At 40.8% G+C, this 23,337-nt stretch overlaps 2 protein-coding genes and 1 pseudogene across 17 annotated transcripts in view; 1 reads left to right on the forward strand and 2 right to left on the reverse strand.

Moving 5' to 3' along the window:
- Positions 1-2,553: 2,553 nt before the first annotated feature.
- LOC103565134 (phosphoserine aminotransferase-like) lies at positions 2,554-6,496 on the reverse strand (annotated as a pseudogene).
- Positions 6,497-10,260: 3,764 nt separating this feature from the next.
- Positions 10,261-22,979, reverse strand: HNRNPK (heterogeneous nuclear ribonucleoprotein K). 10 transcript variants are annotated; one of them, XM_008541109.2, is made up of 17 exons: positions 22,839-22,978; positions 20,723-20,799; positions 20,531-20,615; positions 19,987-20,084; positions 19,072-19,128; positions 17,563-17,606; positions 16,613-16,685; positions 16,005-16,076; positions 15,391-15,504; positions 14,877-15,005; positions 13,961-14,268; positions 13,775-13,829; positions 13,365-13,448; positions 13,068-13,083; positions 12,909-12,991; positions 12,335-12,504; positions 10,261-11,556 (listed from the first exon to the last, which is right to left on the reverse strand). In XM_008541109.2, the coding sequence occupies exons 3-17, from the start codon at positions 20,586-20,588 to the stop codon at positions 11,526-11,528; spliced, it is 1,392 nt and encodes a 463-aa protein (XP_008539331.1). In that variant the 5' UTR covers positions 20,589-20,615; positions 20,723-20,799; positions 22,839-22,978; the 3' UTR covers positions 10,261-11,525. The 10 variants fall into 10 exon arrangements, with proteins under 10 accessions (XP_008539331.1, XP_008539329.1, XP_070446929.1 ...); XM_008541107.2 differs by having other exon boundaries at positions 10,261-11,616; XM_070590828.1 differs by lacking the exon at positions 22,839-22,978 and adding an exon at positions 22,480-22,607 and having other exon boundaries at positions 10,261-11,616.
- Positions 22,051-23,337, forward strand: part of RMI1 (RecQ mediated genome instability 1) — an 89,838-nt gene continuing 88,551 nt past the window's right edge. For 3 of the 7 annotated variants that reach the window (XR_011531816.1, XR_011531817.1, XR_011531818.1), the window contains exon 1: positions 23,037-23,219. The gene's annotated coding sequence lies outside the window, so the exon portion shown is untranslated. Of the gene's footprint in view, positions 22,340-22,979; positions 23,336-23,337 lie in introns of those variants that run through there. The other 4 variants (XM_070590800.1, XM_070590798.1, XM_070590801.1 and 1 more) reach the window with 4 other exon arrangements.

The following is a 23,337-nucleotide window of genomic DNA, read 5'->3' on the forward strand; positions in this document are numbered from 1 at the left end:
CCCTTGATTTATCCATATTTAGCGTTTAAGATTGACCACTTCCTTGAAATTCACTCTTGGCTCGTAGGGCATTATATTATCCTAGTTTTCTCAGTACCATTAGAGACCCTTTCTCTTTCTACTCTCTTCTTATTGAGTGTAAAATGTCCCATCCACAGGCTGTGGCTTAGGGGCAGAATGGACTCTTTCCGGTGAAAAGTATTTAGTTATAATGGAATAAATATATTGTTTCCATTATACATCATTAACATTATAATTACAGTTAAAAACCAGTTACAATTTTTTGAACCATAGTTTGCTTTTAACTAGTGAAATTAGTATTTCCTGCTTAGGAGAAGGAACTAAGTATTATGAAAAATAGTACAGAGCTTCCACATTAGTGAACAAATAGAGTTTTGGGGAGGGTGGCATGCTCAGAGAGCGTGGATGCTCTGTGCCACTTCCCACATACCTTGCCCTATACATCTCTTCCCTCTGGCTGAGTTATATCCTTCTATAATAAACTGATAATATATTTGTTTTCCTTGCTGTCTAAAAAACCCAACAAAGTTCTAGAACAAGCCACACAAACCTTGAGAGGTTTGCTGAGTTCCAACGATGTTCCTTTACCAGATTACGCACAAGACTTAAATGTCATTGAAGAAGTGATTTGAATGATGTTACGGATCATCAGTTCCTGCCTGACAAATTCTCTTCACCACAATCCAAACTTGGTATATGCACTGCTTTACAAATGAGATGTCTTTGAACAATTTCAAACTCACCCTTCATTCCAGGAGGTAATGCAAAATATTGATCTGGTAAGCACCTTCTTTAGCTCAAGGTTGCTACAAGCTGGAGCTAAGCTGTCAGTGAATGGGTCCTGGAAATCATCAAGCAAGGGGTTGTTGCACTGCCCAAAGACAGGCCGAAGAAGTTTCCAGAACTGAAATTCAGATACATGGAAGAAGAGCAGCAGCCCTTCTGTACACAGATTGCCTGGTGTATCTTCTGTTAAAGAGGATCACACCAGTGTGTTTCTCTTGCACACTTTGATTTGGAGAATTGGTGCCAGTTGGCAATAGATCACTCAGATTGTAGTGCAAAAATGGGGGGTAAGTAGGGGATATATAACAATAATAAATGTAAAAACCCGCTTTAAAAAAACCTGTTTATTTAAAACTAAATTAAACAGATACAAAGGAATATTTATCTTGAATAGAACCCGAGGCAGGGATTAAGTGCTGATGTTTTATCTGTGAGGTGCAGTCTGAGGGCATCAACTCAGTGAGGGAAAGGAAAAGAGAAGTTTCAGATGGCAAGTAATACAAGGAGAGGTAATGTATTCTGCTCGTCACTGCTGCATGGTGAGCCTTGAAGAGACACAGCTAGTCAGCAGGTAGGAGTGTTCAGTCATTGGGGAAGTCTCTGGACAAACCATATGGAGAAACTGTGCCTTGGAGCAGTTTGTGGGAGGGAGAAGGAGGAGATTCTCTCTCCTATCTCTCTCTCTCTCTCTTTTTTTAGATGTTTTAGGATTTTTATGTCCTTCACATAATCAACATAAAATATTGACAATGGATAAACAATAGGGGAAAAGACTCTTCAGCAAATATCTTCTGGAACTCACAGCATCATTGGTCAAACACTATAAAAAGAACAGTCAAGTGAACAAAGGATAAGGGAGTTTAACAGGGACTTTTAGTTCCAAATGGCATAACTATAAAATAAAGAACCAACCAACCAACCTTCTCTTCTACCCAGTGAAAGGACAGCAAAAGTAAAGCAGAGAACTTCTTTTGTGAAGCAGCTTAAAAAGATGGGGAGTAGGGCCAGCCCTGGTGGCCTAGTGGTTAAGTTGGTGCACTGTGCTTCCACAGCCTGGGTTTGGTTCCCAGGTGCAGACCTACACCACTTGTCTGTCAGTGGCCATGCTGTGGTAGTGTCTGGCACATTGGCAGCAGATGTTAGCTCAGGGTGAATCTTCCTCAGCAAAAAAAAAAAAAAAAGAAAGAAAGAAAGAAAGAAAGAAAGAAAGAAAAGAAAAAGATGGGAAGGATGGGAGCCACAATTGTTGCTAATGTAGTGCTGTAACACACAAAGTCAAGAATTCTAACAAATTCTAAAAGTTTCTAAGTGTATTACTGAGAACTGTATTATTAGAAATATAAATGTATAGAGATATATAAACTATTCAGTATTAAAAACAGACCCTGCTATATAAACATATAGTATGTCACTTTTATCTCTTTATGAGACTAACAGTATAAAGAAAGATTTCAGTTTGTCCTTTAGCCTGGAACTCCTAAACTCACCACATGGTCAACGTTGACCTGAATTAACAGCTGAATGGGAGATCCCATTGCTGTCATTTTGGAAAGGATCAAGATTCAGCACCTAGAGGACCCCACTTACCCTCCATGTTGTGTCTGTGTGTCTCCAGAGACAATTAACTGAAATTTGCATAATTGAAGTCCACAGACAAGTTTGAATACTGAGATCTAGCTAGAAAAAGTAGCAGCAAAGACAACATAAGCTGAAATTTGTTAGAAAAGCCAGAGGAAGATTTTGTATTTTTTTTACTTTATTATTATTATTTTTTTTAGGAAGATTAGCCCTGAGCTAATTACTGCCAATCCTCCTCTTTTTGCTGAGGAAGCCTGTCCCTGAGCCAACATCTGTGCCCATCTTCGTCTACTTCATACATGGTACGCCTACCACAGCATGGCTTTTGTCAGGTGGTGCCATGTCCGTACCTGGGATCCAAACCCACGAACCCCGGGCTGCCAAGAAGCAGAATGTGCAAACTTAACCACTGTACCATCCGGCCGACCCAGAGCAAGATTTTTTAAATGCTTCCAGTTCAAGTCAGAATTAAGGTGTCCATTAAGTCCCACCAGCTTTGCAAATGTTTTGTTGTCATTCTTTGAAAAAAGAAGAATCTAGAATAAACATTTCATTCTAGAGAAATACTGTATTTGTTACGTTTTTGTAGCCATTCCCAAATTACTTTAAATTTTGTACATTGTTCAAAGGCAGAGTATGTGTTGGTTAGGATGTGTTCATAGCTGATGCATCTCCAAAGAATTTTTCATGAAGGCTGCCAGATTCTGAAGATCTTTGATCCCGTAAGCATTGTACAGAGAGGCCCAATGCCTCCCACAGACCCAAAGTTCAAGAGCTTTATCTAGAAATCTTTTTATCTAAAGCATCGTCTCCTTTGGCATTGCCAATGCAGAATGTTGTTTCTATTCATCTTGTTTCTGTTCTGGGGTCCACTGGATATACATAGAATCCTTGAGAATTATCAAAAATATTATAAATCGAGGGCGGCCTGGTGGCGCAGCAGTTAAGTTCCCACGTTCCACTTCGGCGGCCCAGGGTTCGCCGGTTCAGATCCTGGGTGAGGATGTGGCACCACTTGGCATGCCATGCTGTGGTAGGTGTCCCACATATAAAGGAGAGGAAGATGGGCATGGATGTTAGCTCAGGGCCAGTCTTCCTCAGCAAAAGAGGAGGATTGGCAGCAGATGTTAGCTCAGGGCTAATCTTCCTCAAAAAAAAAAAAAAAAATATATATATATATCTATCATAAATCATTTGAGCTTTAATGGAGCTAAGGATCTCCATGGCTGCTGCACCAACATTATTCTTAATCCACTTCAGGACCAAGCCCATGACATAGATGCTGAAACACAGAGGTATGCTGTACAAGGAGTTGTTTCCAGCCAGTGCTTTGTATTCCAGGACCAAGGGGTACTCTCTGAGGGCGAACCCCAGCAGGTCATCTCAGATGATCACCTCTGTGACTCTGGCAGAGCCAACGTTCTTCTGGGCACCAGCAAAAATCACACCAAACTTGGAAACGTCCACTGGCTTAAATAAGAAATTTGAGGACATATTGCAAACCACCCTGCTTCCTTGATTCAGGTATAAAGTCCAAATCCACTCTGTGCGCAGTCTCATTTGTGCAGTAACACACATAGGAGGCATCTGGATTGAGGTTCCAGGGTCTTGGATCTGGAATTTTTATGTAACTCCAAAGTTTAGTTCAGTCATAGTCCCAAACTTCTAGGCTTCTTCTGTGGCTTTAGCTGACCAAGCTACTGTCACCACATAATTGGCACACCTTCCTGCTTTCAGGCCAATCATGTTTAAGGGGACAGCACTAAAGTGGCCCAACCCACCTCTTTGCACAAGAATCACCTTGTTGTTGTCTGGAACGGCTAAGAATTCCCACACAAGATTCTCTGTATTAATAATCTTAGCGAAAGCTGATGGCCTGTGGCTCATTTAAAGAACACTAATGCCATCTCCTTGCAGTCTAATAATTCTTTTTGTATCTCTAACAAAACTGAGTGTGGCAGCCTGACAGCCAGGGCCAAAATTGCTGCCTGCCTCTGGCTGTCCACTATGCGTCCCTAGCAGTGTGGGCCAAGCGGCCAGAAAGGACAGATCCCAGGGTAGCGTGTGTCTCTCTCCTCTTTTTTTTTTCCCCAAAATACTTTATTGTAGTTTTTAATTTTTTTTGAGGAAGATTAGCCCTGAGCTAACTGCTGCCAATCCTCCTCTTTTTGCTGAGGAAGACTGGCCCTGAGCTAACATCCATGCCCATCTTCCTCTCCTTTATATGTGGGACGCCTACCACAGCATGGCTTGCCAAGTGGTGCCACGTCCACACCCAGGATCCGAACCTACGAACCTCAGGCTGCCAAAGCGGAATGTGTGCACTTAACCGCTGTGCCACAGGGCCAGCCCCTCTCTTTTCTCTTATTTCCCACTGGTCAGAGGTTTCCCCACACGGAGTTGACTCCTCCATCATTCCAGATTGCATCATCCAGTACCTTTGGTGGCTGCTTAGGAAATCAAATCCCTTGCCTGTGAAGTGTGGAACTTTATTGAAGTGTGAAAGTGGAGGAAAAAGCCAGAAACTAGGGGCATGTTGCTGGCTGCCCCAGATGTTCAGTGGCAGACTGGAAATAGGGCCTGGCACTCCCCTAGAAAATGACTGATTTATCTCCAAATAGGAGAACTGTGAAGGCCCGAGTGACGTTGGTTAGCAGCAGTAGCAGCTGAGGTGGAGGACGCAGCCATCACTCATACTTTGCCATTGTCCTGCCTGAAATGAGCAGTGCTGCCTGTACAAGATAAGCCTCTTCCATTGAAGAGCTGCACATAATAGCAACTGACTGGCTAATTAGTTTAAGCAAAAATAATTTTTGAAGTTATGAAAAAGCTCTTAGGATGGAAGGGAAGGCTGGGGAACCAGATTTATAAATAGAAATCAGGCAGTTCTAGAGTAGTAAGAGCAGAACCTGCCCCAAAGTCTCTTCCACTAGTGCTGCTGAAAAACTATGATCATTGCAATTTGCTTGCATCATTCTGCTTAAGATTCAAATTCCCAGGACAAAGAGTCTGGTTGGGCAATCTTGAGTCAAATGCCCAGCCTCTTGGGTGATAAGGAATCTCTAAGGGCCGGGATTACTGTCTCATCAAGTCTACATACAACCGGGAGCGAAATACTCCAAAAGGAAAACTGGGTTACTGTTTAAAAGGGGAAACTAATGCTGTGTTGTTTAACAAAAGGTCCATTATAATTCACCTTGATGGCTGTTCAGCATCCAAACTATGTTCTTCCCATACATATATTTTCAAAAATACTACTCCCTAACAGAACGCAGTTATTCCTTATAAAATAAAAAATTCTCACCCCTTCCTCAGAAGGAGATAACTCAATGTCTCATTACTTAGTGCATCAAAATCTAAGTCAAGGATGTCTGGGTGATGTAAATTTTTGCTGTAGCTCCAGCTCAAATTTTTTAGATCAAGTCCCTGGAAGCAGAGCCTGAGCCAGGGATTCTTGTGCAAGTGATTCCGTGGGGAAACGCTCTCAGGTGAAAGGGAGTGAGGGAAGCAGGACAGGGCAGGGAATTAGTCAAGCCATGATTTGGCCTTAGCTGGAGATTAGGGTAGCCTGACCCTACAGATTTCTGGATCTGAACTGTACACAGAATTGGTGTCAGTTTAAGACACAGTATGAATAAACGAGCTAGATAAAAAGGCTACCTGATCTGCCAAAATGAAGGCCTCTACCCAACTGGGGCCACCTCCACCTAGAACTTACGGTTTGGTAGTATTAGCCTTACCTCCTCTGCTTTAGTGGGGACTTCCAGAGCCCCCAAATTCCCATATGCTCTGTTTCTCATAAGTTCCCTCTGATGGTAGAAAAAACATAAACTTGCCAAGTAAAACTAAGTTGGTTTCTTCCACTTTCAAATGGTCTAATTTAAGGGAAATATTTATTCAGTTAACTTAAAGGTCAGACCTCTTATTAGGGCTGTTTTCTCTAAAAGGTCTTTCTTCCACCTTTCCAAGACCTTCCAAGGTCTTTTGGATGCAGAGTTTAGGTCTTCTGGTTATGAGAGGAAGGGGCCTATGCCAGCAAGCTGTCTCTAATCTCTACCTGAGCCGTCGTTTGTCTGTCTGGTGTCTGAATTTCGGGTCCGGCTCTCCCCATAGTTACCAGTGAATGACCAAAGCTAGTATAATGGGTGGTCTGGCTTCTCAGCACTCAGCCCAGTGGTCTTCCTTGACTAACTTCATCTCGCTTTGCTTTTCATTGGTGTTCACAGTCCTTTGGGATCCTGCTGGCTCCATCCAGCCCCCGGCTTATAGCTCCTGCTGTGCAGTAACCACCCCCTTAATGGTGGTGACCCCATGGCAAGCCCATTAGCACTCAACTGGTGTCCATCTTATACCATATGGGAATCAAAGGAATTCTGTGGAGTGTGTATAAAAATCTCAGGGTCTCTCTTTGCCAAAACACAATATGCCTCAATTTCTGCTGTGCTTTACTAGCCCATGTGGTCATAGGGACACTTTGCAAGGTTCCAACTAGAAGTGAGGCTTGAGCCTTGTTTCTCTTCTTCTGGTTTCCTATTCAACCTATCTAGAGTTCCTGCTCTCACTAATCATCCCCCGCTTGCCCTGCCCCAGGCTGAACCCGAGGTAGGTCTCTGAGGGACCTGGCTGGCACCTTCTACTCTACTCTGTTCCTGCCAAATCTCTCTCTTTACTATCAAAATGACTTCTCCCCATTTTGGACTGATAAACAGCTGTCATCTCCTTTCTCCCCCTACCCTACAGACTTTTGTTCTAGATGTACTGGCCCTTCCCTTCTGTGAGGCTGTCCTTAAAGGTAGAAAGCCTCCAGGGAATCAAGGGGTATAGGGGATAGGATGACCAAAAGGGAAAAATATTTCTCAAAGGATTTCAACAGGTCTAAGGTATTGGTGACCATACCTTTCATTTCCCTCACAATTACACGTCTAGGGATTACAGATCTGAGTTTGGGGTGCAGGGAGAAATGGGGGGAGAGCTGTTGAGTAAGACAGGAAATCCTTATGGGTTCTGACAAAAAATGAGGTGAAAGCTAGAAAGGTTCGAAGTCATAGGATAGCTGGTTTGATTATCAGTTTACCCCAACTCTGTTGCTAGTGCCTCTTGCTTAGTTGGCACACAGGGGAACCCTAACCCGACAACACATTTGCACTTTACATTTTTCAATGTGTATTTGCAAATTCCACCACCTCCACTCAGCAGATTAGCTCCTCATTTTAAATAAAGACAAATGTACAACTGTCTGAGCTTTAACTTTCCTGGTATCCTGTTCTGTTCTTTTCCTCGGGTCAGCTTTCTTTCCTGACCACAAGGGCTGAGGCCTGAGTTGGGCAAATGATATCCATCCATCTGTGTACACAAGTTCTGATGTCTTTATTTTTTCCTCTAAGAGGAGCAGAGGCACAAGTTTAACTCTACAGTGTTGTTTCAAACATGCCTATGAACGTGTATACATAAGACACATGTACACACATGTATGTTGGTCTGTCTTAAACACATCTCACAGTACTATGAGGTTTCATTAGTTTGTTGTAATTATTGGACTGTTTCTCCAAATAGACTGTTTTTGCTAACCACTGCAGCCTCAGGGCCTACCATTGTCCCTGTACACATCGACAACTAAATATGTGTTTGATGAGTTAATGAAAAGATACGGAAACATATTTGTGCTTTTTATTGTCTGCTGCTATATTACAACTATTAACTCGAAGAATTTGGTAATATGAAGATTCCTGGTACCTCTCTATAGAGATTGTAATTCCGTAGAGCAGAGGTATAGTTCAGAAATGTACATGTTTAACCAGCACTGTTGATTTTGAAGGTGGTCCTAGAACAGTTTGAGAAACACCACCAAGTGTGCTTTCCAAAAAGTTCAGTGCCACCATCAAGAAATTGGGTTTCACTTCAAACTTTCAGCAGTGGGCAAACTTTAATAATAAATAGGGTATGTAAAATAGTATTTAAGGTTGACTTTATTTACATTTAACCACTCTCAAGATTGAATCTCTTTCCAGTGAAAGTTGTGATGGCACTGAACATTTAACACATCCAAGCTCATGGACGGAAGTTTCCACTGGTCTAAAAACTTAAAATACAGACCTCTATCTAGCAGCAATCTTAAGCAAATCACAACTTGTCATCTATTTCTGGAACAGTAATTCTATTTTGTGTACTAACAACACAAGGTATTGTTAAGACAAACCACTGAAATGATTTTTAAGGGAAAAATTCCTATGTCCATTTTTCTAAAAGGTTCAGTCTCTATGGAACCCCACTGGTACCAGTGATCAAAGATTTAGGATTAACTATTGGACCATTCAATAAAATTAAAGCATTTTAGATTGTAGTCTTTTTTTTTGAGGAAGATTAGCCCTGAGCTAACATGTGCTGCCAATCCTCCTTTTTGCTGAGGAAGACTGGCCCTGGGCTAACATCCGTGCCCATCTTCCTCTCCTTTATATGTGGGACGCCTACCACAGCATGGCATGCCAAGCGGTGCCACGTCCCCACCCAGGATTTGAACCGGCAAACCCCGGGCTGCCGAAGTGGAACGTGGGAACTTTACTGCTGCGCCCCCCAGCTTGGCCCCTATAGTCTCTTTAAAAAGGAGAACTACTGTATTAAAAATTTGAATAGTAGGGAAGTTTTAAATTCTTCATTCCTGAAACTGTAGTACAACTGGTTTCCAACACATCTGTTGGCATGTTGGCAATAACTTTCAAAGTTTAGCTGAACACATTTTTGAAACCTTACTTTTAAATTTTAAAGCTTCACTAAACCAGCATGTTATTAGTTGCTAAAAAATTGGCTCAATGTGCCACTTATGTTTAGTGAGTTTTAAGCTTGTTTACCCCATCACTTTGAGAATCTTACTTCCAGCCCATGTTCAAACACCATGCAAAAGGCCTCCCTCTTTCAAAGTTACCTAATTTATCAGTGCCAGATATTCTCCAATCTCCATTTAATCTTCAGTAGGTTCATATGTTCAAGATCTCAATTACTTATAAAAGCAAAAATGAGCACTTTCAGGCAATAGTCCATGTATTTACATTAACTAACTTTTAAACAGCCAATGACAACTTTGAAAGCCAGTGTTCTCTCCAGGGATGCTTCCCTCCATAGGAATAACAATTTGACTGAAATGTCATTACTGCTAATTTTTCTCTAGGGAAAGGGCTCACTTCCAACACAAGTAGTCTATACTACCCTAAGCAGCCCCAACTCTCCCATACTTAAAATACCCAAAAGGGAAACTAGGTAACACCTGTGTGGCAATTGCGCCTAACTTCACCTCTAGGGAAACCATACCACATCTAACATTCACTAGTTTTAAGCCATATTGTGACACCCTTAATCTCTAAGAGAACACTCAATTGCCCTCCTCAAACTAAAAGGGGAGTGCCACCGAAATTCTAATAGCCTCAAATAGAATATCTGGATGTACTACTTATATATATATCTCCAGGCAAACCGCCCACTTTAGATTCTTCTATTATACATGTCTCTCCTAAATTTAAAAGCAGAACTGCATCCACGAATCCTTTTCCATGTAACTGTTGAGTTGTTCTAATGCTTTCTGAACATGTGGGGGCTAAGAGGTAGTATTTTAGGGATTCATAAGCCAGGAGCCACACCCCAGTTATTTTACATCATACGTATTTTCAAACATCAAACGAGCTATCTTAAAGGTAGAAACTTAGACTCACTCAAATTTATCATATGTAATATGAGAACAGGAAGACTTCGTAGAATTAGATGACTCAGCTCTTGTTATACTAGACTCCCCTTTAACAAATTAAGAACCTACTGCATTTTTATATTTACCACCCCTACCAGACTTCATTTATAAATGCTAGAAAAACACTTCACACGAAAAATACATAATTTAAGATTACTGTATTTCCTTACAAGAGGAACGTTTTAACAAATTTTACAGGTGTTCAACCAACCCTTGTTCAAATTGGGCACACATTGAATCTAGCATTATGGGTGTTTTATTTATTTGGAAGTGAACTTTTAACTATCAATACAAATGCCAAGATACTACACAAAACATCCACAGGAACTTTTTCATCTTTTTCTGAATTGTTCACAAACATTTCCTACATAATCCAACATACAACAGAGAAATGGTACATCTTTCTTTCAATTTGCATACAATGAAAAAACAAGAATATATATATATTTTACAAAGTTTAACTAATAGACACTAGCAGGCTGACAGTTTAAGTCTATAGGTGAGAAATTATCTAATAAAAAATAATGAGTTTCTTTTTAGCATCAGTCACTTCCATAACCAAGTATTATTCTGATTCATAAAACTTTTTGCCATTAGGCTTCTGGTACATACTTATACCGCTACGCAACTTGTAGTATTGCTCCCCACCTTGGTTCTTCTTCACAATTACTAACAGAAATCTGTTGCAAAGTAGGGGCCAGCATTTGCAAAAACAAACAAACAAAAAACCCCCAGCTTATTATAAGCATGAATGTGTATGACGGAATTTTTTCCCAAGCAATGGACTTTCAAACCATTAAGAAACCACCAGAAGTGAATTTGCCAAGCTATTTTGCCTACGTTCAAGAGATGCATTTATTTATATCCAACAGAGGAGCTGAAAATCAAACTTATTGTTTAGTTTGGGGAATTTAGTCATTTGAAAAATGACCATCTTAAAAAAAAAAATGACCACCAAAAATAGGTTCACTAAATTTATTTTAAAAATCATAAAACGTTTCTTACAAAAGAGCATTACATTCTGCACACTGCTCTGAATAGATGCCAGGGACATATGGACTACTGTTAACTTTTCCTCCCTGTCCCACCCCCTCCAAATGTTACAGTGACCACAATGCAAAGTGTTCACAATAATTACATGGGGGGAATTTCGTTTTAAACCACCAACAATGAACAAAAATTAAAATTCACTCACTCTGCTGCTGTTTCAAAATTTCAATGTTAGTTTTTGCACGCCCTTCCCCCCCCCACCCGGTTTGTAAGGAACTAAAACATTACATCTGGTGAACAGCAAAGATTTCACTACACCTCAAATGCAGAACACCTATGAAGCAGAGGAATGTTGGCTTTTTAAACAGAAGCAGATAAAAAAAAAAAGATGCAGGACTCCTTCAGTTCTTCACTAGTCTTAGAAAAACTTTCCAGAATACTGCTTCACACTATAAAAAAGAAAAAATATCTTGCATTAGAATCCTTCAACATCTGCATACTGCTTCACACTATAAAAGAAAAGAAAAAAAAGTACGAATTAGAATTTTTGTTCGTAACATCTTAATCAACATTAAGACAATTTCAATGCTAAATTAAAATGATAAACATGTCCATTACAATTAGAAAATAAGAGTACATTAGCAATTACAAATCAGAGCAATGTAAAATTCAAGAAAAATGATTAATAGTGAACCAGACATTAGTAGAGTAGAATTAAGAAAACGAAATCAAAAGTTGTTAATATTTGGTAGAAAAAGACAAAGAAATGCCAGTAAAGGTGTGAAATGCTGCATTTTACAGCACCAATCATTTGTCCTGTAGAGGCATGGCCTGTGCCATATGGCAGACTGTGATTTGTTGTCGATTTAGTTATCTACAAACAACAAAATCACTAGTCTTCCACACAGAACTAGACCAACATCCACTGAATCTTCTATATTTTCTACAGGCTCTGTATAATTTATAACAAGTAGTTTGGGCAGCAGTTTTCACCAGAGAAATAAGAAGTTTGCTTGGTTAAGGCTTCTTCCAGCAAGATTAGTATTGAATGTCTTCGTTTTTAGTAAGAAAGCAGGAGAAAATTAAAGCAAAGCTATTAGAATGTTTAGAAGTTAGGTCCCCAAAAGGTTGAGACACCATGGCTTCTAAAAGAAAAATCAACTGAGAAGAAAAGCTTTTTAAAGTTTTAGTATGTGTAGGCTAACATAAAGCTAAACCTAAACTTACCTGTTCTGCAGCAAATACTGTGCATTCTGTATCTGGTCCTGTGTTCCTGTAATGGTAATGATCCGATCTTCCGACCCTTCTAAAGGCTCATCAATTTTGATCGAAGCTCCTGACTCATGACGAATTTGTTTAATCCGCTGACCACCTTTGCCGATAATAGATCCAGCCAACTGAAAAGATTTTTAAAAACAAGTGCTTACAACATACTTTAAAAGAGATTGTATTACCTGTATTTTCAATAACCATCAAACAACTATATGAACTTTGTATAGTTAGTTGTTATTTTATTTATTTAATGCCCCTAACTAGTTAAGGTTTGGACCATAATTTAGTTACACTATACATCAATGTTTCCTTTTACAAATCAATCAAGGGCTCAAAACCCTCTTCTTTTAATAGTATGAAACATCACTTGACAAGACTCAAACTGGAGAATGACACCTCACTGAAATTGTTAAAACAACTTTAACCCTAAAACCAAATTACTATTTTTATTGAAACCTTTTAATCATAAGTCACGAAACTTAAAGAAAATGGTTCATTAAATGTTCTTTGTAATATTAAAGATACTTACATCTTTGGGAATAGTTACTTGTGTAGTAATAATAGGTCCACCAAGATCACCATATGAGCCACGACCCCCTGCATAGGAATAATCTGATTTAAATAATGAGCATTAAGTTCATTTAAGAAGCATGAAATAATGTTTGATTTCACAAAGGAGAAAACTTACCATATCCGGAGCCACCCTAAAAATGAAAAGGAAAAATAGAAAATTACTTTGCCTTCAAAACTACGCTTTAGGTATTTTTATATTCCTAAAATTCCTCAAGTTTAGAAAACTAAAGTCCACCCAAATCCTCCCTAATAATCTTCAGAAGACAATTGTTGGGGGAGGAAATCACTCAGGTACACAGCATTCAAAGATTCAAAAATATTACACGCGGGCAAATAAAACACTTAATGGTGAGTAAGCAAGCACCTTAAAATTATTACTGATACAAACACACAAACATCCATGATACTCAACCTGTGGTTCATAAGCCATCTGCCATTCTGATGGGCTCCATGTATCTATTGCAGAGTCCCAAGTTTCATCAGCACTGAAACCAACCTGTGTTAGACACAGAACTATTAACATGAATCTGTACTATATTTGTCACAGAGCTACTGTTTTTTTATATGCCCAATTTCTACTTCATGTCACTAAAATATGTAAATCGGCAGCAATCACATTATTTTGGGGGAACAAAAAGGGTTCAACAAAGTGTTAATATTCCAGCAAACTGAAATGATGATTTAAAGCAGCTAGAAAAAAGTCCATTTGTAAGACGAGCTGTTCTCAATGAACGATAAACTTCAACAAAATGTTACCTACCGGACAGTTTAAGACCCCTTACAGCCCTCATACATACACAAACGATAAACAAAAGTTCTTACCATGCCATCATAACGGTCTCCAGGTCTTCCTCTTCTGTCATAGGCCATTAGATCTCTGCAAGTATACAGTACTACTTGTAACCTCAGCTTGTTTACATGTCACACACATCAAATAAAAATCTACCCTATCTACCTGCAAAGTCTTGCATCTTATATGTTAACAATGCTTGGATGAAAGAAACTCACCCTCCTCTAGGCGGTGGTGGTGGAGGAAGAGGAAGATTCCGAGCTCTGCTACCACCCCGGCCACCTCGTCCAGGAGGAGGAGGAGGAGGTCCTCGACGAGGGCTCATATCATCATAATCTCTTCTAGACGGAGGCATGGGACGCCCACCCCGACCGGGAGGCATTCTGTCAAAACCACCTCTTCCCCTCATGGGAAATCCAACTGGACGTCCACGGCGGTCATCAAACATCATTGTAAAACCACCATAATCATAGGTTTCATCATAAAAATTGGGATCGTAAGGCTGTGCACGTCCTTTGATGGGAGACTAAAACAACAACATACCCAACGTTACAGACTGAAGAAAAAGAACCTTCTTTTAATAAACAAAAACATTTCAACTCCTTTGTTTCTCCTGGGAGATACTTGAGACAGGGATTGGAATATATGCACAGATAATAGCAGGAAGCAAGTGATTAAAAAAAAAAAAACAGCATTTTTGATGAGTCCTAAACAGTGAGTTTTACTGCTGGGGGCGGGTAGCAGCTTGGTTTTACTCTTAGATCTTAGGGAAGAGACTATGAATGCCTTTCACATTTCATGATAAGGTCTACGAAGAAATTAACTATCGTGAGGGCTGAGAGGATCAGTATCTTGGGTAAGCCTGTAACCCATGAGGCACATCAGTTGAAAGTTGTGCAATGTAGTACTATAGAGGAAGGCTAGGAACTTCATTCAAAGGATGAAAGGCTATAAAAATCTCACCAGTAATCGTTATGACCACTCTCCAAGACTACTGCTAAAACAGAGTGATAGGCAATTGCTAAGGAAAGGACAAGTGAAAGCCATTTGTCTAAACATTCTGAAACTACTTTTGAGTAACATACATATTTCTGTTTCATGAGATTAAAAGTAAATAAGGCATTACAACGGTACCTCCGATATAAGATCAAGGATGATCTTTATGCACTCTACAACCCTATCAGGTTTTCCTCCAATAAGAACGACTCTGTCAGTGGAATGAGGACAGCATTCCTGGAAAAGCTTGATTGTTGTCTGAGTGTTCTGTAATAAGTTTACAAAAGAAAAAAATAGTTAACAGAAGAAGAAAAAAAAGAAATGCACTAAAAGTAGGTTTCCTAGGTTCAAACGAAATTTACATTTGTACTGAGTAAAAATTACTCCCTCAATATGAAAATCTGGTTAGCAACGCCAGGACTTTGCATTGGCATAGGAATTTTGACAAAGTAACTTGAAAGTAACTTGTCTAGCACAGCTAGGCCTTTTTGGTGTATTTTAATAGCTAACTAGATACTAGAAACTAAATAAATACAGAAGTGATGGTGAACTAAAGGAACTCAAAAGGGGGAGTGAGAAGCCCACTGAACTAAGTCTATATGAAAAACCATTTTCCAGTAATACGGCAGAAGAAAACAAAACAGTGCCTCACCTCTCGAAGTTCTTTGATTTTAGCACCTTTGACCCCAATAATTCCTCCTGCCAGACTCTGATGAATCAACAGTCTCAACTCGCAGTCAAAGTCGCTTCCTTTATAGTGTTGGTACTGCAGAGAGAGTTGTAAAATTTTAGTCCCAAATCAAGGATTGTCCAATCATACACACTTATCTGCTATAAGCATAACAATATACTGTTGCAGTGAGCAACCTGAATTTATATTTTAATAACTTTACCAGTTATGTGCTTATTATCCTCAATAGCCAGGCCCAAAAAGGACATTCTGCACCACCTTAAAAAACTATTTTATTTTCAGGTCCTGCAACACCATACCCACACTGCAGCCATTTAGCATGTCGCTGTTACCACAAAATTATTATTAACATTCAAATAACACCATAATAAAAATGACTGCAAAGCACTTTGCAAATGTAGTTAATTCCCACTGCAGCATGGAGCAGGGTCAACAGTGAGTTGTAAGACCATTCATTTATCATGTTTTTAAGCCTTTTTCTATAGAGACGGGAAAAGCACACTATGTTAAAAACAAAATTGATCCTATGGGCCAGGCTCCATACTTCAGTGGGGTTCAATGGCACTATGACATACATTTAAGCATTCCACAGCATCAGATTCGAGCGGGAGCTGGCTGGTTGCAGTGGGTGATGGCAACTGCAGGCCCTGAAAGTAGAAAAATAAGAGTAATAGGTTAAGTGTCTAGTGTGATCAGGCTATTGTCGCATATATTGGTAAAGCTACTACAACATATTTCACATCTATGTTATTAAATATTGAGAAACTGCTTATCTGTACTAAGAATCAATTTACAATGCTTTTCTCCCTATACACACCTAGTAAATAAATTACATAGAACTTTAAAATCCTCAAACTACATCAAATAGTCCTTTCTAACATAGTCCCATAATCAATATTCTAAGTTAAGAAACACCTCTCTAAAACTAAAGCCCATAAAAGACATGCTAAACTCATGAAAGTACCCGACCACAGGTAGTTCGTATTTACTCTGGAGTGGCCAGACTACATTTTTAAACAAATAACGTGGGTACAGTAAACCTGCACATTATGCAGCAGGTTTTAAGATACTACTGCCACAAACTGTTATATTCAATCTCCCTACTGCCCCCCATGCCCCAGTAAAACATCCTTTAAACATTCCCCCCTCAATTAGCAAATACATAAAAAAAAAATGAGCCTACCTCTTCCAAGGTAGGGATGATTTTCTTCAGAATTTCTCCAATTGTTTCAATATCAGCACTGATACTCAATATGCTGTCAAACATCACAAATACCAGATAGTACAAAAAAGGTGGAAAAGAAAAATGAGTTTTGTGTTCATAACCAATAGTCATACAAACTTTTACAGAGAAGTAACATACAACTATTTAATACTCCCCATTTAAAGTAGCCTATTTACAGATTTTTCACATGCATTTTGTTTTATGCCCAATACAGACATGATAACAATATTAGGAGACTTGCAGAGAGACAGAGAGAATGGGCTCTTGGAAGGGCTCAGATTAAGTGGGCAATAAATTGACCAGAACTGAAGCAGAGTCGAATATTTATGTTCCCCGCCACCACTAAGTTAATTAAGGATACCCTCGCTGTTACATTGGTAAACTGGCACACCTTCTCTTAGGCAAAGTGGGGGGATATGCAAGTGGTGAACATTGTACTTGGAGTAAGGTTATGGATACCAGTTAGAAATTAGATCACTAATGGGCTCTGCAAGAAAACAAATACAAATGCGAGACAAAACAAAGACAACACAAATGAGAAGTGAAGGAAAGTGAACCAGAGTTAGCATTTCATCAGAAAAAATTATGAACAGGCAATGTTGGGAAGCAAGGTGGGCCACAAAGACAGAGCGAGAGACTATTTTGGTAACAATTTGATTTACAATGCAGCAAATATGCAACACTTGAAGCTGTGCTCCTTCCATCGAAATAAAATTAGTGGATCGTTTGGGTGGGCAACTCACGGTAAAAGTTCAGTGACAAAAAGACTTAATGGGGAAAATAAGACAGAAACTTGAAAAACAATACACCGTCTAAAGGGGATACTATTTAATTATATAAAAGGCAGGTAATAAAATACATTTCTCTCTTTCTAATCAGGCAGTGAGGCATAAACTGTTGGGACATACCGCTCGGGGCCACTGCTGTCTGGGACTGAAACACTGGCATTGTACTGCATTGGTCATTGGCGTTCGTGGATGTTGGCATTGGGCATGGGCATTCAATCAGAAGTTGTCAAGTATGGTACCCGTTTGGCAACGAGCACATTTTTGGGCATAGCCAACCAGGGTTTTCACATGGGCGTTCAGGGGCGGATGGGCCAACGTCATGGTGGGCAACGCAGGGGTAAGTCGATCCAGTACATGGGCAACGGAGATATATGGCCAAAAAAACAAGGAGAGGGAAAAGGGGGAAAAGCAATAAATTTTAATTTAATACAAACTATACTCATACTCTCAATTAATGAAACAAGCTTAAGTTGTTCTGAAGACTAACACAATAATGGACTTCTCTACATCTGACTGTGGCTTAACATTTAAGGACCTTAAATGATGGTTCCAGCTATTTCTTTTTAAACAAACGATGTTTCAGTAGCAGGCTGGCTCATGAGGGTAGACACAAAACCTGTCATGACTCAGTTTTCTGAAATTCTTGAGGAAATGGGGAAATTAATAACCCAGATAATTATACAGAACATCTGGATTAGAGAAGAGAGGTTTATAAAAGACAAAACAAAAATTCTCACACCACCAAAAACCCTAACTCTTAAAAGACTAGTTTGGTTTCCTGGAGGTTTAAAATGCATTCCTAGATCCTAACAGGCAAGTAAAATTTTAAACAAATTTTCAAGTTCAGTTTACAGTAATCAAGAGGAACATACAAAGATCTGCGACCAAGAGAGAAATGAAATACTATCAAATAAGTACTCAACACAAAGTTATTGTTTGCCTCAACTTTAGCACGAAAATGTTAAAGAGTGTGAACACTATGAGAAAAAAATTTAGGAATTTTGGTGTAGCCAAGTCCTAGAAATATGCTCACCTCCGCTGATATTAACATTTAATGTGTCTAATCACAAGAGTCAACCCACTATAAAATATGAAGATTCAAACAAATCTGCATTGAGAATTTCCCAGTTTTAAGATTAAGTCCCTACTCTATTCTTTACCCATATTTAAATCATGCAACCTCAACATTAATTTCTTCGTGCTCCATGTGCAAGTGTTAAAGAACAGATGGGTGATTTTTTTTTTTAAGAAAAAAAAGCAAATAAAAATTTCTGGGTTTTATCAGCCACCTGCAATGGTTTTCAGTAATACTATAACTAAATCAAACACATGGGAAATGGTGCAATTAGGGTTTTTACGGTTATTTCCAATTAAGGTGTTATCTTGAAGTGAATAATTTGGTGGAAAGTTATTAGAAAGTGAAGAGGTTTAATATAGAACCCTCCCCCCAACTCAATCCGGGCTTTGTAACAAATCAGGAATGACAAACCTCGAAATCATCTACGCAACCGATTATTACAAATGGCTTGTATCTAGACTATTAAATGATTTCTATGATGCAAATCTTTAAATTTCTACAAACACATCAACTGAAGCTGCTTGTGTAGTAGTTTAAACTCTAATACTTACGTCGGTACGGAGAGCCTTAATATTCTTGCCTCCTTTTCCAATCACTGCCCCAGCATTCTGGAGAAGACAAAAAGACAAGAAACTTGTTTTGTCTTTTTCTCAAATTGTGTCTTCATATGCTCTCAAGCTTTAACAACAAAAAAAATCTCTAACCTCTGTTACAGGACTGAAAATCTATTTGTGGATATCAAAACCATCAGGTTTAAAAAAACAAAACAAAACGCCTATTGCTTTGAGAACACCAAAGACAGAGCTTTGAAATATATTCAGAATGCCAAAAATACATTTAGTATACAACTTCAGCACTGGTTAATTTTACAGTACCCTTCTGTGAACAATCAATTTAAATATTAGCAGGTACTTTCACATTATGACATATGATATTAATCAAGCAAGCTGCCAACCAGGATGTTTTCTAATGAATCCACAATGTAATCAAGATATAATGGTTAATCCATTAATGCTTTAAGGACCACCCATACCCTTCTCCTAGTTTGACCTGTAGTGGCTCACTACAGTCATTTGTCACTTAAGCTCAGTGACAGAGATTCATTCTTAGAAATGTGTCATTAGGTGATTTCGTCTTTGTGTCAACATCAGTGTACTTACACCAATCTAAATGGTATAACCTACCACAAAAGTATATCTGGCACTAATAATTATACAAGACCACTTCCGTACACCTGGCCCATTGATGACTGAAATGTCATTCTACGGTGCTTGACTGTATACTAAGAACTTTCATTTTAATGTTAGCAGTTAACAAAGCCACCGTGGCCTACAAGTCTGTTTAGAAAAAGCCACACAAATCTATCATATTCTTCAACCTTTAAGGCTTTGAAGGCTTCCCAGAGAACCAGAACTTGATTTCTATGTAAGAAAGAACCACTTTCAAATTTTCAATAAAATTTATACCTTGCTCTGAAGCAGGATACGTAATTCAACCATCTCATCAGTGTTTCTAGATCTTTTAAAAGCTTGTTCCTCTTCCATATCTTCTGCTGGACGTTTACCTAGAAATTAAGTTTACATTTCAAACAGAGCACCAGCATCTCCAAGAAAAGGCACCTCTTTTTAATTACTTTAGTTCTAACACACAAGTTAAATTAGAGAAAACAACTCCATTCTGCTTTGAAAAGATTTGTTTCAAATCTGAAGAACTTTTAAGTGTGAATAAAAGCAGGTTCCCTTCCAATAACATTTTCTAATCACAAGATACTGTGACAAAATACTTCAAGGGGTTAGAAATTCCAAAATGCAAGGAAATATTTTAATATTTATTGGCTTTCTCTTTTTATCATCAGTTTACAGCTACCTATACAAACGGCTACTTTCAGTTCATTAAAAAAAGCCAACATGTTACTGACAGGGATCTCAGACTAAACACACAATTATAAAGTAATGATGAAATTAACAGAATGGAAAATACAAAATCGTTACAATTAAAATGTCCTCTCACCAAATTCACCATTAGTTTCCGTATTGGGGAAGGTTTCCTCTGGCTGTTCAGTTTCCATTTTCTTGTATTAAACGGACACACCAATCTGTTGAAAAACAAAGAGGCTAGTACATTTGGCTTATTGGGAAGTAAGCTATACATCTTGCCAAATATTAAAAAGAGCAAAGAAATGACTCTGCTTCTAGAACGTACCAGTTATTATATATCCTTGCAGAGCAGAACTGAAGCGTTCTGGGCGGGACCAACTGACACCCTAGCGCTGCAGTAGCCTATAAAAACCAACACAAATCAGTTTTGCTTTTTTGGTTGCTTATTACCGAATACTAATGAACACTGATCTGAACACAACAAATTAAACAGCTATTTCTAAAACCTGCTTCTTTGTTTTAGGGTCTTAAAGTTTCAAGTGATTGCCTTAACAAAATGCAAAGGACCATTTCCTATTCTTCGAAAAAAGAAAAACACATCTTTAGCCACTGGATCGAATTCCACCAGGGTAAATTTTCATTACATACAATAAATCCGTGTCCAGAGGCATATAAGGCATATAAGCCTACGAGTCTCAACTTTGTCAAATTTTTTCAAATTATGAAATTTTTCATAAATTTATGAAAGGACACACAAAATTAATTTTATATTGGAATTTTTTATCGCTTTTGGCTTTTTCATTCGTGACTTGAGAAATGCCATTCCCTGAAACTTCCCAAGTTTACAAACATACAGGCAAATTCAAGCCATATCCAAGAATCGGTCAATCTACTCAAGGGATAAATCTGAAAACCTGATATAGGTGCAGACCCAAAGTGCCAGTACTCGATTAAACAGAGCGAAGGGAGCCCTTGAAAACACTGACACCTTCACTAGCGGGTGAATTAATTAGACCAAAAAGGATACAACCTAACAACTATACCTCGAATACCCGACTGTTGCGGGACTGCAAACAGCCTTTTAGCTTCCCTCTCAAGACCAGCAAAAGGAGGCGACATGAGGCCCCTGCTAAAAGTTGGACAGCTAAACAGCCTAGAACTAAAAAAATCAAGGCAACATTTATGGATCCTTTTCCCAAAACGTTTGTCGATAAACCACTCTAAAGACGAACTGAAACACTACTCTTCCGGCCCATCGCCCAATTAAGCACTCAGTGTGGGAAGATTTGGATAAAGGAGTTTAAGGACAAACAGCAGGGCCTATTCGTAAGACAGCGTTGCCGCGACTCGTCCTGCAGGTCCTTCAGTCACCATTCCCCAGACCGCGAAAATCGCTAAGCAGGCTCGCGACCAACAGGGCGCAAACATGCCCGTCCCTCCCCTCGCCCGGTACCGGGATCGGCAACGGCCGGGCAACCGGAGCTGAAACAGCCAGACGCGAGCCGTGCAGCGCCGCACCGCTCCTCACCCGGATCCGACAGGAAATGGCGGCCCGCGTAATGGCGACTACGTGCGACTAGGCGGAGCCGAGCGCGGAGCCCCTCCCCCACCCACCACGCGGTCCCGAGCCCTCATCCCCCGCGCCCTCCCCCCACTGCGGGAGAGACAAAGCAACCGAGGCAGCCCCAACCGTTCCACCTCCCCCGCTCCAGCGCCAGACCCAGGCCGGGAGCGCCCGAGTGCGGCGGGACCCACACAAAGAGACAGCGGCGTCCTCCACGGCCTTCGGTGCCGCCCGCCGGCCCCTTCTCCTTCCTCCACAGGCGTCTGGGTCCCGAAACTACGAAACTACAGCTCCTCTGACAGTATATGCCTCGCGACTGCCCGAAGCCTCCAATATCACCAGGAGGACTGCGGATATACGCTCCGGGAAATGGCGGAGGTGGGGGAAGGGAAACCGGGCAACGTTCCCTCTCGGAGCACCGGCCAACCACCCAGCAGCCCCCAAACGCCTCCCTCAAGCGGAAAAATAGGTCTCCAACCCTCGACCCCACGCGCCGCTAGCCCAGCCCCGCTCCTCACCGCGCGAGGCCGCCGTCCCCAAGCCGCCGCACCGCCTCAGCCGGTCACAGCTAGACAGAGAACGAGCGCAGGCCCCCGCCGCCCTCCCCCGCCTCCTCGCACTCTCCTACCCCGCCGCCGTGCCGATTGGCTGCCCGGGCTTCAGCGGTGGCGCGAGGACGAAGCGATTGGCCCAAGGCCGCGTCAATCAAGGCGCCGGAGGAGGCGACGACCCGCCTCCCGCCGGCGCCTCCCTTTAGGCTCTAAGGCCGCTAAGGGCCCCGAGAAAAAACCGGGATTGGAAAAAGTTCACGCAGCCTTTAGGAAGGCCAAACCCGTGCCTGAATCCATAATACCCAAACCCCAACAACCCTAATTACCTATAGGCCGCAAATAAGCGGGACGCAGGCAAAACGTCGACGTTCGTGCCGCAGAGAAACAGAGGATAATGGCGTCTGCAGTGCTTTCGCCTGGAGCGCCCTCCTCCTTTCCCGTTCGCGCACTCACTAGTTGGGGGGAGGGGAAAAGACTATCGCGAGAACTAAAGGCCGTCTCGTTCACGCTCACAGGGAGGGGGCGGGAAAGGGGCGTTTTCGAGGCCCGAAGGAGTTTTTTGGGTTTGGAGGAGGGGCGTGAGCGCGCGGCAAATCGGGCGGGAAGAGGTAAAAAAAGGCTTAGGGCGCGCGCGGCCACGGTTCCTGTTCTCACAGCCGCGCGGCCCAGGAACCGCGGTTGCGTGGGGCGAAGACGGTCCCGCCCAGGTCGGTCTTAGGCCCAGATGAATGTCCCCGTTTCCACAGTCCGTACTCGCGTCTCCCTCCCTCCCTGGAACCCCCGCTCCCGCCTGGGCTGCCGGCTGCGGGGGAGCTGCGCGTCGGT

Source organism: Equus przewalskii, chromosome 22, assembly GCF_037783145.1.
Source record: "Equus przewalskii isolate Varuska chromosome 22, EquPr2, whole genome shotgun sequence".
Classification (NCBI taxonomy): domain Eukaryota; kingdom Metazoa; phylum Chordata; class Mammalia; order Perissodactyla; family Equidae; genus Equus; species Equus przewalskii.

Excerpts from the sequence above, each read along its gene's own strand:
- HNRNPK (XM_008541108.2), bottom strand. The coding sequence starts at position 20,588 with ATGGAAACTGAACAGCCAGAGGAAACCTTCCCCAATACGGAAACTAAT. Across the intron at positions 16,077-16,612 it reads TCATCCCTACCTTGGAAGAG|GGCCTGCAGTTGCCATCACC; the intron begins GTAGGCTCATTT and ends TTCTACTTTCAG. Across the intron at positions 11,617-12,334 it reads CAGTATTTGCTGCAGAACAG|TGTGAAGCAGTATGCAGATG; the intron begins GTAAGTTTAGGT and ends TTTCTTTTATAG.